Source organism: Haliotis rufescens, unplaced genomic scaffold (genome assembly GCF_023055435.1).
Source record: "Haliotis rufescens isolate VD_foot unplaced genomic scaffold, xgHalRufe1.0.p SCAF_6, whole genome shotgun sequence".
NCBI lineage: Eukaryota > Metazoa > Mollusca > Gastropoda > Lepetellida > Haliotidae > Haliotis > Haliotis rufescens.
The window spans coordinates 39,708,322-39,726,096 of NW_025964334.1; the positions used below are offsets into that span (position 1 = coordinate 39,708,322).

At 42.0% G+C, this 17,775-nt stretch overlaps 1 protein-coding gene across 1 annotated transcript in view; it reads left to right on the top strand.

Moving 5' to 3' along the window:
- LOC124123820 (cell surface hyaluronidase-like) overlaps positions 1 to 17,775 on the top strand; it is a 37,047-nt gene that overhangs the window by 3,209 nt on the left and 16,063 nt on the right. The window contains exons 2-14 of the mRNA XM_048386629.1: positions 7,642 to 7,830; positions 8,154 to 8,320; positions 9,839 to 9,980; positions 10,388 to 10,549; positions 12,723 to 12,947; positions 13,260 to 13,364; positions 14,687 to 14,874; positions 15,133 to 15,205; positions 15,369 to 15,487; positions 15,834 to 16,006; positions 16,928 to 16,997; positions 17,085 to 17,231; positions 17,494 to 17,648. Of these exons, the coding sequence (XP_048242586.1) occupies positions 7,642 to 7,830; positions 8,154 to 8,320; positions 9,839 to 9,980; positions 10,388 to 10,549; positions 12,723 to 12,947; positions 13,260 to 13,364; positions 14,687 to 14,874; positions 15,133 to 15,205; positions 15,369 to 15,487; positions 15,834 to 16,006; positions 16,928 to 16,997; positions 17,085 to 17,231; positions 17,494 to 17,648 (1,915 nt within the window). The remainder of the gene's footprint in view (positions 1 to 7,641; positions 7,831 to 8,153; positions 8,321 to 9,838; positions 9,981 to 10,387; positions 10,550 to 12,722; positions 12,948 to 13,259; positions 13,365 to 14,686; positions 14,875 to 15,132; positions 15,206 to 15,368; positions 15,488 to 15,833; positions 16,007 to 16,927; positions 16,998 to 17,084; positions 17,232 to 17,493; positions 17,649 to 17,775) is intronic.

The following is a 17,775-nucleotide window of genomic DNA, read 5'->3' on the forward strand; positions in this document are numbered from 1 at the left end:
TTTGCCATTGATTCCATTACTTTGCATAAGTTATAAGTTAGGGAGATTGGTCTGTATGAATAAGCCTGGTCAGCTGGTTTATTGGGTTTGGGGATTGGTATGACCAGGGCTTGTTTCCAAGGTGATGGGACCTGTCCGTTTAGATATATGAGGTTATAGAGTTTTAGAAGAGTTTGGAGTAGTTTGGGTGGTAGTTGTTTAATTATCTGGTAGGAAGTGAGGTCTAAGCCTGGGGCTGTGCCCTTTTTCCTATTTTGTAGGACGTGGAGGAGTTCTTCCATTGTGAAATGGAGATTAATTTCTAGGTTATTATCTTTTGGCTCTTTGGTAAATTTGGTTTCTGATTTTAGTTGTTCCTGGAATTTTTGGTTGAAGTTGCTATTGCTACTGACGGCCGAGAAGTGATTTGCTAGGTTATTAGCTTTTTCAGTGGGGTTTGTTGAATTGTTTATGTTCGGAGCTTTTTTTTATGTCGTTTAATGCCCCTAATGGCGTGGATTTTGCGCCAAACTGTTCTGGCGTCTGTATGATGGTTAATTTCTTCGCAAAAAAATTTCCAGTCTCTAGTTTTAGCTGTTTTAACTAAGCTTTGTACTTTGTGATTTAGTTCATGTGCTATCTTTAGGTGTTTGAAGTCACGTTTGGCTTTATTGAATGCGGATTTGCGTTTACGTCTAGTTTGTTCTATCTCCTCGTTCCACCAAGGAACCGAGGGTTTGTCTATGTTGGTTGTTTTGAAAGGAATGGAGTTTTTAGCTGCGTTTATTACATAGTCAGTGAGGTTTTTACAGTAGATTTCGGGGTCGTTACTTTCTAGGTCAGCTTGGTTAGCCTGGTTGCAAATTTCCTGAAATTTGTCCCAGTCGGCTTTGTTGTAGTGGAATTTAGGTTCCTGATTTGGGTTGGTGTTGGGATGTTTATGTCTCCTATAGTTATATTTATGGGGAAGTGGTCACTACCTAGTGGTACCCCGTGTACTTCCCATTGAATACTTTGGGCTAAATCTGGGGTGCATATGGTTAAGTCGATAGCCGACATTTTGTGGTGTATTTTGTCGTATCTAGTAGGTTGGTTGTTATTTAGTAGTATTAGGTCATTTTGTTCTTTCCAGTCTGAGATGAGTTATCCGTGGTTATCTATTTTATCTTCTATACTCCAGGTAGGGTGGTGGGCATTAAAGTCTCCTAGGAAGAGTGTAGATGTATTGCCTATTTGGAGGAGGGTGTTTAAATCCTCAGGTTTGACCTGTTTTTCTACCCAGTGGTATATATTTATGATATTAATTTTTTGGTTGTTATTTGTTATTTGGATACCGTTTGCTTCTAGGTTTGGTGTGTTTATTTTTAGTTCTTTATAGCTAAAGTCTTCCCTGACGTATATGATTAGGCCGCCTCCGGCTCTACCTGGGTTTGTTTTGGCTCGGTCAGTTCTTATTGAGTTATAGTTTGGTAGGGTGAATTTAGATCTAGCAGAGAATTTAGTTTCCTGTATACAGACTATGTGTGGACCTTTGTCTCGTTTGAATTTAGCTTTTAATTCCTGGCCGTGGGAGGCTAATCCGTTGGCGTTCCACTGAAATATATTTAGTCCTTCCATTTTGGGGGATGAGAGGTTATTAGTTTGTTTTGAGTTTTAGGTTGTGTTTAATTGGTAGCTTCCCTAAGTTGGGAGAGAAATAACTCAAAGGAGAGAGTTGTGAGTTTTAGTTTTTGCGCTACTGGGTGAAAAGCTTTAGTACTAGCATTTGGTGAGTTTTGCTTATGCATGTAGGCTAGGAGTAGTGTGAGGTTATTAAGAGCTTTAGTGCTAGTTAATTGAGGATTGTTGCGCCTGAAGTTTTTGTTTGTTTTAGGGGCTGAGAAAGTGATTTCATTTGTTTCCTCGGTGGAAGAATACTCGTCTTCGTCGTTTAGGTTGGTTTTTATTGTTTGAGTTTCCATTGGGGAGGCTTGTGGAGGTGTTTGTGGTGTGTGTGTGTGTGTGTGTGTGTGGGGGGGGGGGGGGGGGGGGGGGGGGAGTTTGTGCTTGCTTGTTGGGTGTAGCTGTGGTTTCCTCAGTGTTTGAGTTTTTTTGTTATGGTTGCTTGTGGGGAAGTGTTGTTGCCTTGGGGGCTGTAGCGTGTCTGGCTGAGGGTCGTTGTGTGTCTGTGGTTTTGCTGTTTGCTTTGCATGCGGGTGTTAATGTTATGGGGGAGTTGGTAGGTAGCTGTGTGAGGTGATGTGTGGATGTGGTGGGTGCGGTTTCTATGTGGTTGCCCCAGAGGGAATCCGAGAGTTTGTGTGTGGTGTTTGAGTGTGGTGTGGGGAGGAGAGGTTTGGATGTAGGTGGTGCATAATTTCTTGTTTGGATTTTGGCCGAATCTATGTTTATGTGTTTGTTGACCTGTTGGGTTAGGGCATGTCTGTGCGGACACTGGTTTGAGAGTGATGTATGTTTTATGCATTTGCAATGGATGCACCAGGGAGAGCATGTGCCTGGGCAATCGGTTTGGGCGCATTTTTTACATTTAGTTTTTTTGATTGTACATTGGGTGGCCGTGTGGTTATATCTAAGGCAGTTAGAACATTGTTTGACCTGTTTGGTGTATGGTTTAACTTCTAGTTTCGTGTGGGCACCGAAAGAGATGTGTTAAGGGGCTTCAGGAAATTTAGCACTTTTTTCAAGTTTACAATAACGATTGAGGTAGGGACCGTTTTGCCGTTTCTGTTTGAGGTTATCCTGCGGGTGCTGGTTATTTGGGGTTGAGGGTATTGATTTGTGTTTGCTTCTTGGGTGTAGAGTTCTAGGTCTTCGGCTGTTTCTCTAGGGTTTACTCTTATTACACCTCGGGTGAATTGCTGCCAAAGCGGAATTTGTTTTGTTACGGTTACGTGAAATATTTGTACATTTTTTTTGGCTGCATTGAAGGAATCTTGATTTGGGAATATTATTTGGTAACCTGTATTTGCTTTTTTGATGTTGCTGTAATGGATTTTTTCGCGTTTAAACCATAAACCTATCCTGTCTGCTGAGAGTTGTTTAGTTAGGATTGATGCTGAGCCTGCGGCGAAGAAGTATAGTGCGAAGGTGGTGATGAAGGAAGCCGGGGTGGGTGTGGGAGAAGGTGGTGGAGTGGATGAGTCGAGCTTGCGTTTTTGGGGTTTGTGTATTGCGGAAGCGAGTTGGCTGGTTTGGTGGGGGTGGTATGTTCCATGTACAAACTACTTACTTACTTACTTACTTACTTTGGAGATTTAACGTGCGCTTTCCGACTGATGCGTATTTCGCACACGGTAACAAACTACTTACTTACTTACTTTGGAGATTTAACGTGCGCTTTCCGACTGATGCGTATTTCGCACACGGGCCCGGCCAGGCCATTTAATGTGTTTCCGAAAGGGGCGAAAGTGGTCTGTGCAACCCAAGAGGGGGGTTTTAGGGGTTGCTTATATAGAATTTGGGAATTTTGAGATTTGGAATAGATGCCGATGGGATTGGGGAGGAGAACTAAGGGAGCTGGGTATGGTGGATGTTTGTTTGTTTATGTGATTTTGACTTGGTAGGTTATTGTGTTTTTAGATGCGTTTTATTAGTTCCGTTTTTATTAAGAATACGCCTAAGGCCTTGAAGTTTTCTAGTTTATTTTGTGGGTTTAGTATTGCTTCTAGAGTTAGAGCCTTGTTTAGATTGAGGGTGGTTTTTAATGCGGTTCGATGTGTTAGGTAGTGTGTGCAGTGGATGAGTGCATGTTCTGGGGTTTCTGGTTGTTTGCAGTGTGGGCAGTTACCTGTAGTGTGTTTTTTAAAAAAATTTAGGTGGTTATTTAGGTTGGTGTGTCCTGTTTGGAGTTTAGTGATTACTCTGTCGATTTTTTTGGATGGATGGAGAATTTTTGGTTTGGTTAGTGGTTTGCTGAGTACTTTTTTGATTTGGCTATTTGAGTTTAGATATAGGTTATGCCATTTTTTTGTGATTTTTTGCTTGTTTACACTTTTAATTTCTGATTTTGAGATGGGTAAGTTTAAGCTTATTTCTGGGATTTTGAGGGATAGTTTAGCTGCTTTATCGGCGTTTTCATTACCGTATATTCCTACGTGGGCGGGTATCCACAAGAAGGTTATTTGTTTGCCTCCCTTAGTTAGGTCGTTGGAGTTTTTAAGTATTTGATTTATTAATTTAGGTCGGTTTTTGGTATTTTTGTTTTGGAGGGCTTGCAGTCCACTTAGGGAGTCGGTAAGTATTAGGATTTTTTTGTGTTTTTTGGATTCTTGATTATGGAAGGCTGAGGCCATGCCCATTAGTTCTGCCGTGAATATTGATTGGTTGTTTGGGAGTCGGAAGGATTGTGTGGTTTTAGTTGGTTGTGTGGTATGGACTCCGAAACCTGTGTGTTTGGAGGTCGGATCTGAGGATCCGTCCGTGTAAATGTGACACCAATTTGGCCAATTTTCGTGTATGTATGCTAGTGTGGTAGTTTTAGCTATGTTTGGGTCGGTTTGTTTATTTATTTGGCTAGCTAGTGTTTTGTCTATTTTGGGTATTTTAAGTTTAGGGGTGAAGATATTTGATTGTTTGCAGTTTTGTTTAAGATTTTTAATTTGGTGTTCATTTAGGTAGTTTGTTATTCTTTGGGATATTGGGGTAAGTAAGGGGTGTTTACGAGCTAGAGCTTGGTTTTTGGGGCTGATGTTTTGGTTTATTAAGTTTTTGATGAGAGGGTTTGATTGGGACGCGGCCCAGAAATTTAAACTTAGCTGTTCCCTGCGTAGACTTAGTGGCATTTCTTCTGTTAAGGCCTGAAGTGAGGTGTAGGAGGTGCCATGTTGGGTGCGTGTAATTAGTTTGAGAGCCTGATATTGTATTGAGTCAAGTTTTTTAGATAGAGAGTTGTTTAGGGTGTTGTATATGGCGCAGCCGTAGTCTAGTTTTGATCTAATTAGTGATATGTAGAGAGAGAGGAGGGTATCTTTGGATGCTCCCCAGTTAGAGCCAGTTAGGCATCTTAGGGTGTTTAGGTCTTTACTGCATTTAGTTGTTAGGTTTTGGATGTGAGCATCCCAGGTGAGATGTTCATCGAAAATAAGTCCTAAGAATTTGGTTTGTTTTTGAAATTTGATTGTTTGATTGTTTAGCTGGAGGATTGGGGAGGCGTGTTTCATGTTTTTATGTTTAAATACTATTCCTGTTGTTTTTTCTGAGTTAAGGGAGAAGCCCCATTTGTCAGCCCATTGTTGTATTTTATTAAGAGATTTTTGGAGTAAATTTTGGACCATGTTCATGCTTTTAGTGCGGATCCAGATGGCTCCATCATCCGCGAATTTTGATGTGTTTACTTTAGGGGATAGGCCCTCGAATAGATCGTTTATCATTATATTGAAGAGGGTGGGGCTGAGGATACTGCGCTGTGGCGTACCATTTTCTAGGGGACATTGGTCCGATAGAGTTTGGTCTATACCCACGGTTATTTTACGATTGTTTAGGAAGTCCTGGATGTAGTTTATTATCTGACCTTTGAGTCCTATTTTTTTAAGTTTTTGTATTAGCCCATCGTGCCATACCATGTCGAAAGCTTTAGAGAAGTCTAAGAAGATGCCTGTGGTATATTGTTTATTTAGTTGTCCTGTCTTAATATCTTGTTCTAGTCGGGCGAGGTTATCTAGGGTTGAGCGGCCAGGAGTGAAACCGGTTTGATCTGGGTTTATGATGTTATTTTGGGTTAAGTAATGTTGTAATCTATTTTTAGCCATTGATTCCATTACTTTACATAAGTTTGAAGTTAGGGATATTGGTCTATATGAGTTAGCTTGATTAGCTGGTTTATTAGGTTTAGGGATTGGTATGACTAGGGCCTGTTTCCAGGGAGTAGGAACCTCTCCGTTTAGGTAGATGAGATTGTATAGTTTGAGTAGTGCCTAGAGTAGTTTTAGGGGGAGTTTTTTAATTATTTGGTAAGAAGTTAGGTCTAATCCTGGGGCTGTGCCCTTTTTTCCTGTTTTGGATTACGTAGAGGAGCTCCTCCATTGTGTAGGGTTGATTTATTTCTAGATTGTTATTGTTTGGTTCTTTTGTGGGTTGTAACAAACTAGGTAAGGGCATGATATATATACATAACAGTAGATGGATGTTTATATAACAGATAAGGTTGATTTGCACTGATTGATTAGGTAGTTATGATAAGACAAGTTTAAACAAGAGATAGGGTTAATGTACAGTGATTGATTGGTATGGGATTAACACAAGGATTACTAAGAAGGAATGTATGGGAAGCCAGTGGGGAGATAATAGTTCAGTGTTGTGTTGGCAAGCTGATGAGGTCATGGTAGGCTGGAGGGATGTAGTATCCTTGATCTCTGTTTATGGCTGGCTGAATTCTTTTGATGCAAATGGCTTCTCTAAATTTTCTGAGCTTTAAGTCTTTCTGGTTTGTTGTTAAGATGTAGACGTTGTCCCACTTAATACTGTGGCTGGGGTGGATTTGGGTGTGGTCAGAGAGAGCAGATTTAGAGTCTTTTTTTTTAGGACAGAGGCATGATGTTCTTTTAAGCGTTGGTCATTTTCGGACAGGCGTGGCATTTCGTAATGTTGAAAAATTGCGTAATTTTGTTATTTTTCTGAGTGATTGTTGTCAGCACGATGCTAAACAATGCATATGGAATCCCGTTAACGCACATGTTTTTATACCCATTCTTGGATAGTGAAATGCGTGGGGCTTGCATAAAAGTCTGCTTTTGCATGGAATGCATGCTTTTCTGTAACAGTTGCGTTTTTGTGACTTGATTCCATACATATTCTACAATATTGAAAAACAAACTTTACTTGTTTGAAAAATACACTAAAATATATTTGGCACATCCATCATATTTGTTTCTCTCCCATGTTATCAAATATCGGTATCTCGAATGTTTAAATGTCTCGAATTTTTCTGCTTGTTTTCATTACATATTTGACTTAGGTTTGAATCTCATGTTGAATACTGATGTCATTCATTGAAATCTTAAACATTGACAGAATCTTTCTTCAGGCCTTTGTGCGTTTTAGAGACTGGTCGTAAAGTTTGTGTACTTTCAACAATAGTCCCAAAAACATTCATTCAAAATATGCCAATCGTATTATGCAAATACACTGACGTATTTTCTTGTTGTCAATAGTGCATCAGATAGCGAGGTATTGAAGCATAGCACTCAGAAATTGTGTATATCTTCTCAAAGTTATTTCGCCCAGGGAAAGAACTTTTCACTGCGGATTATACTGTATCACTGGCTAAAATTTATATTAGGTTTGAATTTATATGTTGTTTGGCAGTGATATACATATACGTAAGTTTATATAAAAAAATTAAAGCATAAAGTAATCGTCTATAATTGCTGAGTGTTTCAAAATATTGAAAGTCTTATAAGGTGACTGGGAACAGTATAGCCATGGTGCATGGTAGGTGTTCTCATGAAGTGAGGTTGTAAACCTTTGTCTCATATAATAGAGGTAAGATTCAAAGCACCTACATCCCTGTCTTGCTGTCCTGGCCATACAGACTGATGTTGGGATATTAAATCAGTTTATACATTTGTTCTAAAAAGTACTTCTGCAAAGAGAGGAATGAAGTGTTTTTACATCAATGCGCCAGAGTTCTGGTAAAGATTAGGAATACGTCATTTTGTCTTCCAGGCAAGAAGCTCCTGCTGAACGTGTCCCCGCCCTGTCTGTCCTCCATCACCATCGAAGCAGGGGCAGCGTTAGTCTGGGGCGACGTGGACAACCTCAACGTCTGTGTCAGCTACATCCTCATCAGAGGCCGCCTCCAGATCGGCAGCGAAGACTGCAGGTTCACCAGGAAAACTCACATCAGACTTATAGGTAAAGCTCTTGTCAGCTTTCTTACGAGTTTATTTTCCGTATAAAGACATGTAAATAGCGTTTTCATTACCTAGTTGTTAATGTTTTTGTAGCATCAAATGGTTCACACGAGACGCCAGTAAGATTGAGGACCGACATCCAGTACCCTTTATTGATTCTTTGTGAACCGACAAATTTGTCACAAATTCTATTCTATAATTAGGAACCATCATTCAGTTGAGTTAGGATTTCAGATTTTGAGGACAATTTTTCATTTTCCATTGAGGTCAGATATTAGGAAATGTCACTCGGCAACAGTTAACTGCCAACTGTTTATGCTCCAGGTGAAAGCAACTCGACGCTGGTCGTTCAAGGCTTCGGTAGAAAGTTTATTGGTGTAGACGCAGGGGGGACCATAGAAGTACATGGGGAAGAAAAGCCATCTTGGACTAAACTGATCAAGACCGCATACTCGCCAACTGATGGTTGTGAAAATCTCTTCAACTTTCAGGTTAGCTGTGTTTACAAGCTTTGGAATTCAAATTGAACTTCCAGAGTTAAATTATTAATACGACGATCTGGGTTCAATTCCCAAACCGCCCAGGTTTCCCCGACTTGCTATTGTTGGAATATTGTTAAAAGCGGCGTGAAACCCAACAAACTTCCATCCACTGATATTGCTGGAGTATTTCCCAAAGTTCGTTATATCATACTCTCTCACTTCGTTACAGTTAACACCTCTTCTTACATCAGTATTGAAGCACCTGGTGTTGTGTTGATGAAGCAGCCGAGAGTTGGAATCAGCAAGTGTCAGAGATGCATCCCGATAGTGTTACACTAATTCAGTTTGTTCGATAAAAGATATTGCTCTCTTTACAGCTTCAAAATATATAGTAGCCCTTTGTTGGTCAAATCACGCTTTGATCCCATCTCGTGACCTGGCAGAGTTGACATTTTCATGAGAGACACAGCCACGAGTGAAAATGTCAACTTTGTCTGGTCACTCGATGATATTTGTTTGTTGTTTAACGCCGCACTCAACAATATTCCAGCTATATGACGGTGGTCTGTAAATAATCTGGTCCAGATAATCCAGTGACTGACATCATGAACATCGATCCACGCAATTGGGATACGGTGACATGCATTAACCGAGTGAGCAAGCCTGACCACCCGATCCCGTTAGTTACGACAAGCATAGTCGCCTTTTAAAGCACGAACGGGTTGCTGAAGACCTATTCTTCCCCGGATCTTCACGGGTTTGGAGTTAGTGTGTTACAGCTTGATGTAATATGCCAATACTACCAAGCTGTAACATTTCAACACTATCAAGATGTAACACACTAACACCAAGTTGGTGTTGACATGTTACAACTTGGTTGTGTTGATATGATACGGCTTGGTAGTGTTGATATGATACGGCTTGGTAGTGTCGATATGATACGGTTTGGTAGTGTTGATATGATACGGCTTGGCAGTGTTGATATGTTACAACTTGGTTGTGTTGATGTGTTACAACTTGGTTGTGTTGATGTGTTACAACTTGGTTGTGTTGATGTGTTACAACTTGGTTGTGTTGATGTGTTACAACTTGGTGGTGTTGACATGATACGGTTTGATGGTGTTGATATGATACGGCTTGGTAGTGTTGATATGATACGGTTTGGTGGTGTTGATGTGTTACAACTTGGTGGTGTTGACATGATACGGTTTGATGGTGTTGATATGTTATAACTTGGTGTGTTGATATGATACAACTTGATTTGTTTGTTTGTTTACACTCAGCAATATTCCAGCTATATGACTGCGGTCTGTAAAGGGATTGGCATCAAGAGCAGCCATCTACGTAATTAGGATATGATGCCATGCATCAGCCAAGTCAGCGACCCTGACCACTCGATCCCGTTAGTCGCCTCTCACGACAAGCATAGTCACCTCTTGCGGCAACCTATTCTCTACCCGGACCTTAATGGGTCTACAACTTAATAGTGTTGCAAAATTACAGCCCTGTTGTGTTGACATGTTACAGGAAAGTCAGTTCAACAAAGAGAATGGCAAAGGCTTGTACGTCACCGTGTTCAACATGGACGGCTCTCTGTGGGACTTTGCGTTGTTTAGAACAGGCGATGGAGTGGATGGCGAAGACGTCAAGTTCAAAGACTTTGTTACTGGTATGTTTTAGTCACCACAACAACCAAATAAGGATGAAAGATGAAACGAACTTTCACCACAGTTGGATAAAAAGTCGAATCCATAAATGAACGTTTCTCAAACATTTCAGACACAGTGCTAAATATCTCATGTCTGTAAGCATATGTTCAATGTTCCATGAGCCGGCGCGCGAATGTCTGGAAACAAAGGCTAACCTGGACATTTATTTGATTACAAATGAAAGGGTAGATACGGTCCTAAATTCTCTTGGTAAAATTTAATTTTTGGAATAGTGTTTCATTGACAAAATTACATGCTTACCCCTTTTGTAAGACAAGTATGACTTTGATATAGGAACTGAAATACTACCAATGCGCCATTAAACTTTCTTGACTTGCATCGCCAAAATTAATGGTTTTCCCACCAGATATCCCAAATGACAAGATCCTTGCTGTGGCTATCCAAGGTGAACTGGGGACTGGGGACATGAGCGCCGTGTACGAAACACTGGAGTCTGCTGGGGGTCTGACGTCATCAGCCATCCGCGCAGTCACTGGTCGACAGGCTTATGCCTTCATAACGAAAACAGGTCGGTAGTGATTACTGCGACATAGGTCGGTAGTGATTCCTGCGACACAGGTAGGTAGTGATTACTGCGACACAAGTAAGAAGTGATTACTGCGACACAGGTCGGTAGTGATTACTGCGACACAGGTAGGTAGTGATTACTGCGACACAGGTAAGAAGTGATTACTCCGACACAGGTCGGTAGTGATTACTGCGACACAAGTAGGTAGTGATTACTGCGACATAGGTCGGTAGTGATTACTGCGACACAAGTAGGTAGTGATTACTGCGACACAAGTAGGTAGTGATTACTGCGACACAGGTCGGTCGTGATTACTGCGACACAGGTAGGTAGTGATTACTGCGACACAAGTAGGTAGTGATTACTGCGACACAGGTCGGTCGTGATTACTGCGACACAGGTAGGTAGTGATTACTGCGACACAAGTAGGTAGTGATTACTGCGACACAGGTAGGTAGTGATTACTGCGACACAAGTAGGTAGTGATTACTGCGACACAGGTCGGTCGTGATTACTGCGACACAGGTAGGTAGTGATTACTGCGACACAAGTAGGTAGTGATTACTGCGACACAGGTAGGTAGTGATTACTGCGACACAAGTAGGTAGTGATTACTGCGACACAGGTCGGTCGTGATTACTGCGACACAGGTAGGTAGTGATTACTGCGACACAAGTAGGTAGTGATTACTGCGACACAAGTAGGTAGTGATTACTGCGACACAAGTAGGTAGTGATTACTGCGACACAGGTAAGAAGTGATTACTGCGACACAGGTAGGTAGTGATTACTGCGACACAAGTAGGTAGTGATTACTGCGACACAGGTCGGTCGTGATTACTGCGACACAGGTAGGTAGTGATTACTGCGACACAAGTAGGTAGTGATTACTGCGACACAAGTAGGTAGTGATTACTGCGACACAAGTAGGTAGTGATTACTGCGACACAGGTAGGTAGTGATTACTGCGACACAAGTAGGTAGTGATTACTGCGACACAAGTAGGTAGTGATTACTGCGACACAGGTCGGTTGTGATTACTGCGACACAGGTAGGTAGTGATTACTGCGACACAAGTAGGTAGTGATTACTGCGACACAGGTCGGTCGTGATTACTGCGACACAGGTAGGTAGTGATTACTGCGACACAAGTAGGTAGTGATTACTGCGACACAAGTAGGTAGTGATTACTGCGACACAAGTAGGTAGTGATTACTGCGACACAAGTAGGTAGTGATTACTGGGACACAAGTAGGTAGTGATTACTGCGACACAGGTCGGTCGTGATTACTGCGACACAGGTAGGTAGTGATTACTGCGACACAAGTAGGTAGTGATTACTGCGACACAAGTAGGTAGTGATTACTGCGACACAAGTAGGTAGTGATTACTGCGACACAGGTAAGAAGTGATTACTGCGACACAGGTAGGTAGTGATTACTGTGACACAAGTAGGTAGTGATTACTGCGACACAGGTCGGTCGTGATTACTGCGACACAGGTAGGTAGTGATTACTGCGACACAAGTAGGTAGTGATTACTGCGACACAGGTCGGTCGTGATTACTGCGACACAGGTAGGTAGTGATTACTGCGACACAAGTAGGTAGTGATTACTGCGACACAAGTAGGTAGTGATTACTGCGACACAGGTAGGTAGTGATTACTGCGACACAAGTAGGTAGTGATTACTGCGACACAGGTCGGTCGTGATTACTGCGACACAGGTAGGTAGTGATTACTGCGACACAAGTAGGTAGTGATTACTGCGACACAAGTAGGTAGTGATTACTGCGACACAAGTAGGTAGTGATTACTGCGACACAGGTAGGTAGTGATTACTGCGACACAAGTAGGTAGTGATTACTGCGACACAGGTAGGTAGTGATTACTGCGACACAAGTAGGTAGTGATTACTGCGACACAGGTAGGTAGTGATTACTGTGACACAAGTAGGTAGTGATTACTGCGACACAAGTAGGTAGTGATTACTGTGACAAAAGTAGGTAGTGATTACTGCGACACAGGTTTTTGGTTTTGCACTTAAATGTATATCGCTGGAACATTACCGACTGGTGCATAAAACAACAAACATATACCTGAAAAAGTTAACCACGCATGTTTGCGGGAACAACGTTAGGAAACACAGGTTAATGACAGTTAATGTATTTACAGGTGATGCTGGTACCACCCGGGAAATACACGTCTCCATCCCAAATACTGGCGGATACAGAGAGACTGGTTACCTGTCTCTAGACGACAACGGCTATCAGTTCCTGGTCAACAGCAAAGTATATATAGATCCAAAAATGACGAAAGGTATTAACTTCATGTCCGTGCCGCAAGAAGCACGCTTTCCTTGTATCACAGTCAACGCGGACGTATCTAAGTGGAGACCAGGTGAGCTATGCAGCTACGCGGTTGGAACTAGCATTAATCAGAAATAGATTTTGAACTGCGTGTTATAAAATAAAACTGTGCTGGGTCGAAAGGTGCATGGACGTCTGTGACTAAACTAGGTCAAGCTATAACCAATTGAAACAAATAATTTCAGTGTTTGTAAACGCTTAATGCACCTGTTAATTACTTTAACGCATCAGGAAAATCTAGCTAATATAACAGGGTTATCTTATTTCTACTTCATTAGAGGTATTGCATTTGATTCATTGTATAATGGATTTCGATTTCCTGTATAAAACATGGGTTATTCAGGAGACAAAGTCGTCATAGCTTCCACCGACTTCGACTGGAGACAGGCTGAAGAAATGACCATCAAGAGTTGTCCTTCTTGTGAAGTAAACCAGATCTGTTTCACAGGTATTTAAATAACTTAAAACGTCACTGTCATAGAGGTATTCGCACTCATATCTCGACAAACGTCACTGTCATAGAGGTATTCGCACTCATATCTCGACAAACGTCATTGTCATAGAGGTATTCGCACTCATATCTCGACAAACGTCATTGTCATAGAGGTATTCGCACTCATATCTCGACAAACGTCACTGTCAGAGGTATTCGCACTCATATCTCGACAAACGTCACTGTCAGAGGTATTCGCACTCATATCTCGGCAAACGTCACTGTCATAGAGGTATTCGCACTCATATCTCGACAAACGTCACTGTCATAGAGGTATTCGCATTCATATCTCGACAAACGTCACTGCCATAGAGGTATTCGCATTCATACCTCGACAAACGTCACTGTCATAGAGGTATTCGCATTCATATATCGTGGATAGCTCGTTAGATATTTCAATGACTCTCCTGTTATCATGTCACAGCGTCTTTTTTACCCCACTCAGTCACTCAGGAAATGCAACAAACCCTTTCACTCCACACGCTCAGACATTACAGCTTACATAAGTCCAATCCCACTCTAATGTCGATAGTCCTTCAAATTAAAAGGTGATGCACCTCCCTCCCCAGTTAACTGCTAATTAAGCCGTACAATTAAAGATCACATTAAATTTGGAACTGGCATCCTTCACCACTGAAGATGGACAACGGCCAAGAAGGTCGGCCTCGTGATTCTCATCCCCTCTAAGAAACGTGCAAACCCACGGTCCACCTGACAACTCGTCGTTTGCCTTCTTCACCTTGGTCATCAACAGTTGGCGAACTGTTTCTAGCAGAACCTCCCTCCCGTCTACTCAACGTTTGTATACTCCACACAATGGCAAAACACCCCGTTCTGATGGTAGAATAAGCCTTTTCCCTGTCAATAACTTCCGCCTTACATACATAATAAGAACTTTTCACCATTGTCTTCTTCTGAAGAACCGCCCAAAATAGTAACATCTGAGGCATCCGTTCTCAACAAAATATACCTCAAACTGCATTTCAATTATTTCACGGTGTGTCATCTTAATGTGTGAGGACAGCCTGAAGTGCAGGTCGTTTTGAGAAAATTACGAGAACGGGTATGTTGCTGACTACCACGAATCATCATCAGGGCGAATTTGGGATTCGAAAACATGATCACAAGATTAAGATCTATATGTCGCAACTCTGCACAGCGAATATCGGCTTTGACGACTGGGACAACTGTGCAATAAATATGAGTTCGAGTTTCTTTCGTGTTATGGGATGTACATTGAAGCGTTACTGCTGTTACTCATAATCATATTCTTCCAGAGCCTCTGCAGTACATGCACTATGGGGAGGTAACTCTTGGTGTTGACGAGAGGGCGGAAGTGGGGCTGCTGAGTCGGAACATCCTCATAGAGGGCGTGATACCGGAAGACGGGTGCAGTGTCAACGAGCCGGAAGATCAGTACCTCTGTGACCTGTTTGGATTTGACACATTTGGAGGTCAGATCAAGGTTGGCAGTTTATAACTTCAAAGCAACTATACAGGAACTATTAGCATCTGTAAACGTGTACTTGCGAGTGACTTGGTTCCACATTTGCCTCTGTTCACCCTGCACCGAATGGGTACCCGGTAGGATGAGATTGTTATATATATGCTTCAGGAGGATTTGGTAGTGCATTTCACACTGACCTAATACTTCATGTGCATTTTATAAGGCTTATTAAGTAATTCACACATATAATTATTATATGCACACTATTTTTTTCAGATTTTGAGAGACTTTGAAGCTGCCCATATCCAAGGCGTGGAGTTATTTCACATGGGACAACAACGGTTTTCCGGTACGAAAGGGAATATTGGATATACCGACACCAAGTAACATATACGCTCTCTGAACACATTTATACGTATTCGTAGGACAAACCCTGGTCGAGCTAATATAACATGGTTTCCATTGAATATACTGATGACCAAATTGTAATAGAAGTATGTGTTTTGTGTTAGGTTCTTACCCACTCCATTTCCACATGTGCGACGACGCCGACGGCCAGGGTTTCCAGCACAACTCCCTCCACCATTGTCTGGCTAGATGCGTCACTGTCCATGGCACCGACGGCGCAGAGGTCAGTGACATCGTCCGTCCGTAGGTCAGATAGATGTAGATAATGATGTCTACCGGTGTCAACAGTTAATCGTGTAAGGATCCAACGGTCGTGGATTCGAATCCAAGATTCGCACTGGTTTCGTTAACGTGTATTCCACCAGGTTTCTCACAACGTGCGTTAAACACATTGTTTTCATACCAGGTATCACAATGTGTTCACTACATGTTCAACACCAGGGTTCTCGCAGCGTGTGTTAACTACCTTTTCTTTAAATGAAGTGCCTTGCAATCATTTTCTACATTTACCACAAGGTCTTCACAAGGTGTATTCCGAGCGTATATATCTCCTTATCTTTTCACACCAGGTGTCTGACAATGTGTGCTATCTCCACCACGGGCACGGCTTCTTCCTGGAGGACAGCGCGGAGCAGAGGAACGTCTTCGACAGCAACCTGTGTATCGGCACCATGCACGGCACCCACATCATGTCCGACATGAAGAAGGAATGGTGCAATGCTACCATGAGGCCTTATTGCGAGTAAATATGACATAACAAAGCTTAGACCAGGTCCATGTTACGTTACATAGATAACAATGCTTAGACCAGATTCATGTCACGTGACATACATAACAAGGCTTAGACCAGGTCCATGTTACGTTACATAGATAACAATGCTTAGACCAGGTTCATGTCACGTGACATACATAACAAGGCTTAGACCAGGTCCATGTTACGTGACATACCTAACAAGGCTTAGACCAGGTCCATGTCACGTGACATACATAACAAGGCTTAGATCAGGTCCATGTTACGTGACATACATAACAAGGCTTAGACCAGGTCCATGTCACGTGACATACATAACAAGGCTTAGACCAGGTCCATGTTACGCGGCATACCTAACAAGGCTTAGACCAGGTCCATGTTACGTGACATACCTAACAAGGCTTAGACCAGGTCCATGTCACGTGCCATTAATAACAAGGCTTAGACCAGGTCCATTTTACGTGAAATATATAACAAAGCTAAGACCAGGTCCATGTTACGTGACATACATAGCAAGGCTTAGACCAGGTCCATTTTACGTGAAATATATAACAAAGCTAAGACCAGGTCCATGTTACGTGACATACATAGCAAGGCTTAGACCAGGTTCATTTTACGTGAAATATATAACAAGGCTTAGACCAGGCCCATGTAACCTGACATTAATAACAAGGCTTAGACCAGGTCCGTTTAACGTGACATACATAACAAGGCTTAGACTTGATGTTTTAAAGGTCGTCATGATTTTGCTCGAATAATGCGGATATAACAACATTTGGGATATAACAACATTCACTCCTTCGTTTATAGTAGTAGTAGGCAATTGCAGGAAGTCATCCTTCTTGAAAGTGAATTCGTTATAACAGTATTTAGCTTCTTATGCGCTCCATAACGTCGTATCTACTCCCCCAGCGCTCTCTCCTCCTACTGGATCACACACCCTAACAACACCTTCATCAACAACGTGGCCGCAGGCTCAGATGTGAGTATACCATCACAGCGTTCATCTTATGAATCCTTGGATTGAAAGAACGAGAATATCGTTTCTGTCTATATTGTTTTTTTTCAGAATACAGGATTTTGGATCCTTGCGTCTCGTCACCCCCTCGGCCCCTCCCGACAACGCCAGCAACAGAGGGGGCTGGTGCCTGAGTTCCATGCCATGCAGACAAAGGTCAAAGAATTCAGAAACAACACGGCTCACTCTAATATGAATGTACGTTCCAAACCGTTTCATATTTCATAAAGTATATAGACTTAATTGTTCTTATTTCTTATGTCTTGGTAGGATTCTCCTCATGATCAGTCCAGCTCCCAGTTCACTAAGCAACCTTAGCCTACAACTAAAGTCCTCTTAGCATCATGCTGAGATAGAGTTTGTTTTTTAACAGATTAACACTGTTTTACGCATCTGTATCACATCTATATCACATCTGAAACCACGTTCAGGTCTCACAGTAGTATATTCTGATCTATAGGCAGGGTTCAACATGGATGACGAGGTATCTATCGGAGAGGTCTTCGACGGCGATTATGTCCCGGAGAATGGTATCGTGTCAGCACGTGTGTCCCACTCACCGCGGAACCCACCTGGTGATCCGGACGCAGCGTTAGACAAGTCCTACCTGTACAGGTATCTTATCGATCACAGCTGAACCAAATTGAAAACAAAGTGATTTAAACATTTCACTATGTTATGAGCGAGTCTGCTAACCGCTACATAGATTTAAATGGTATAAGCACGGTACCTTAACTCGTTT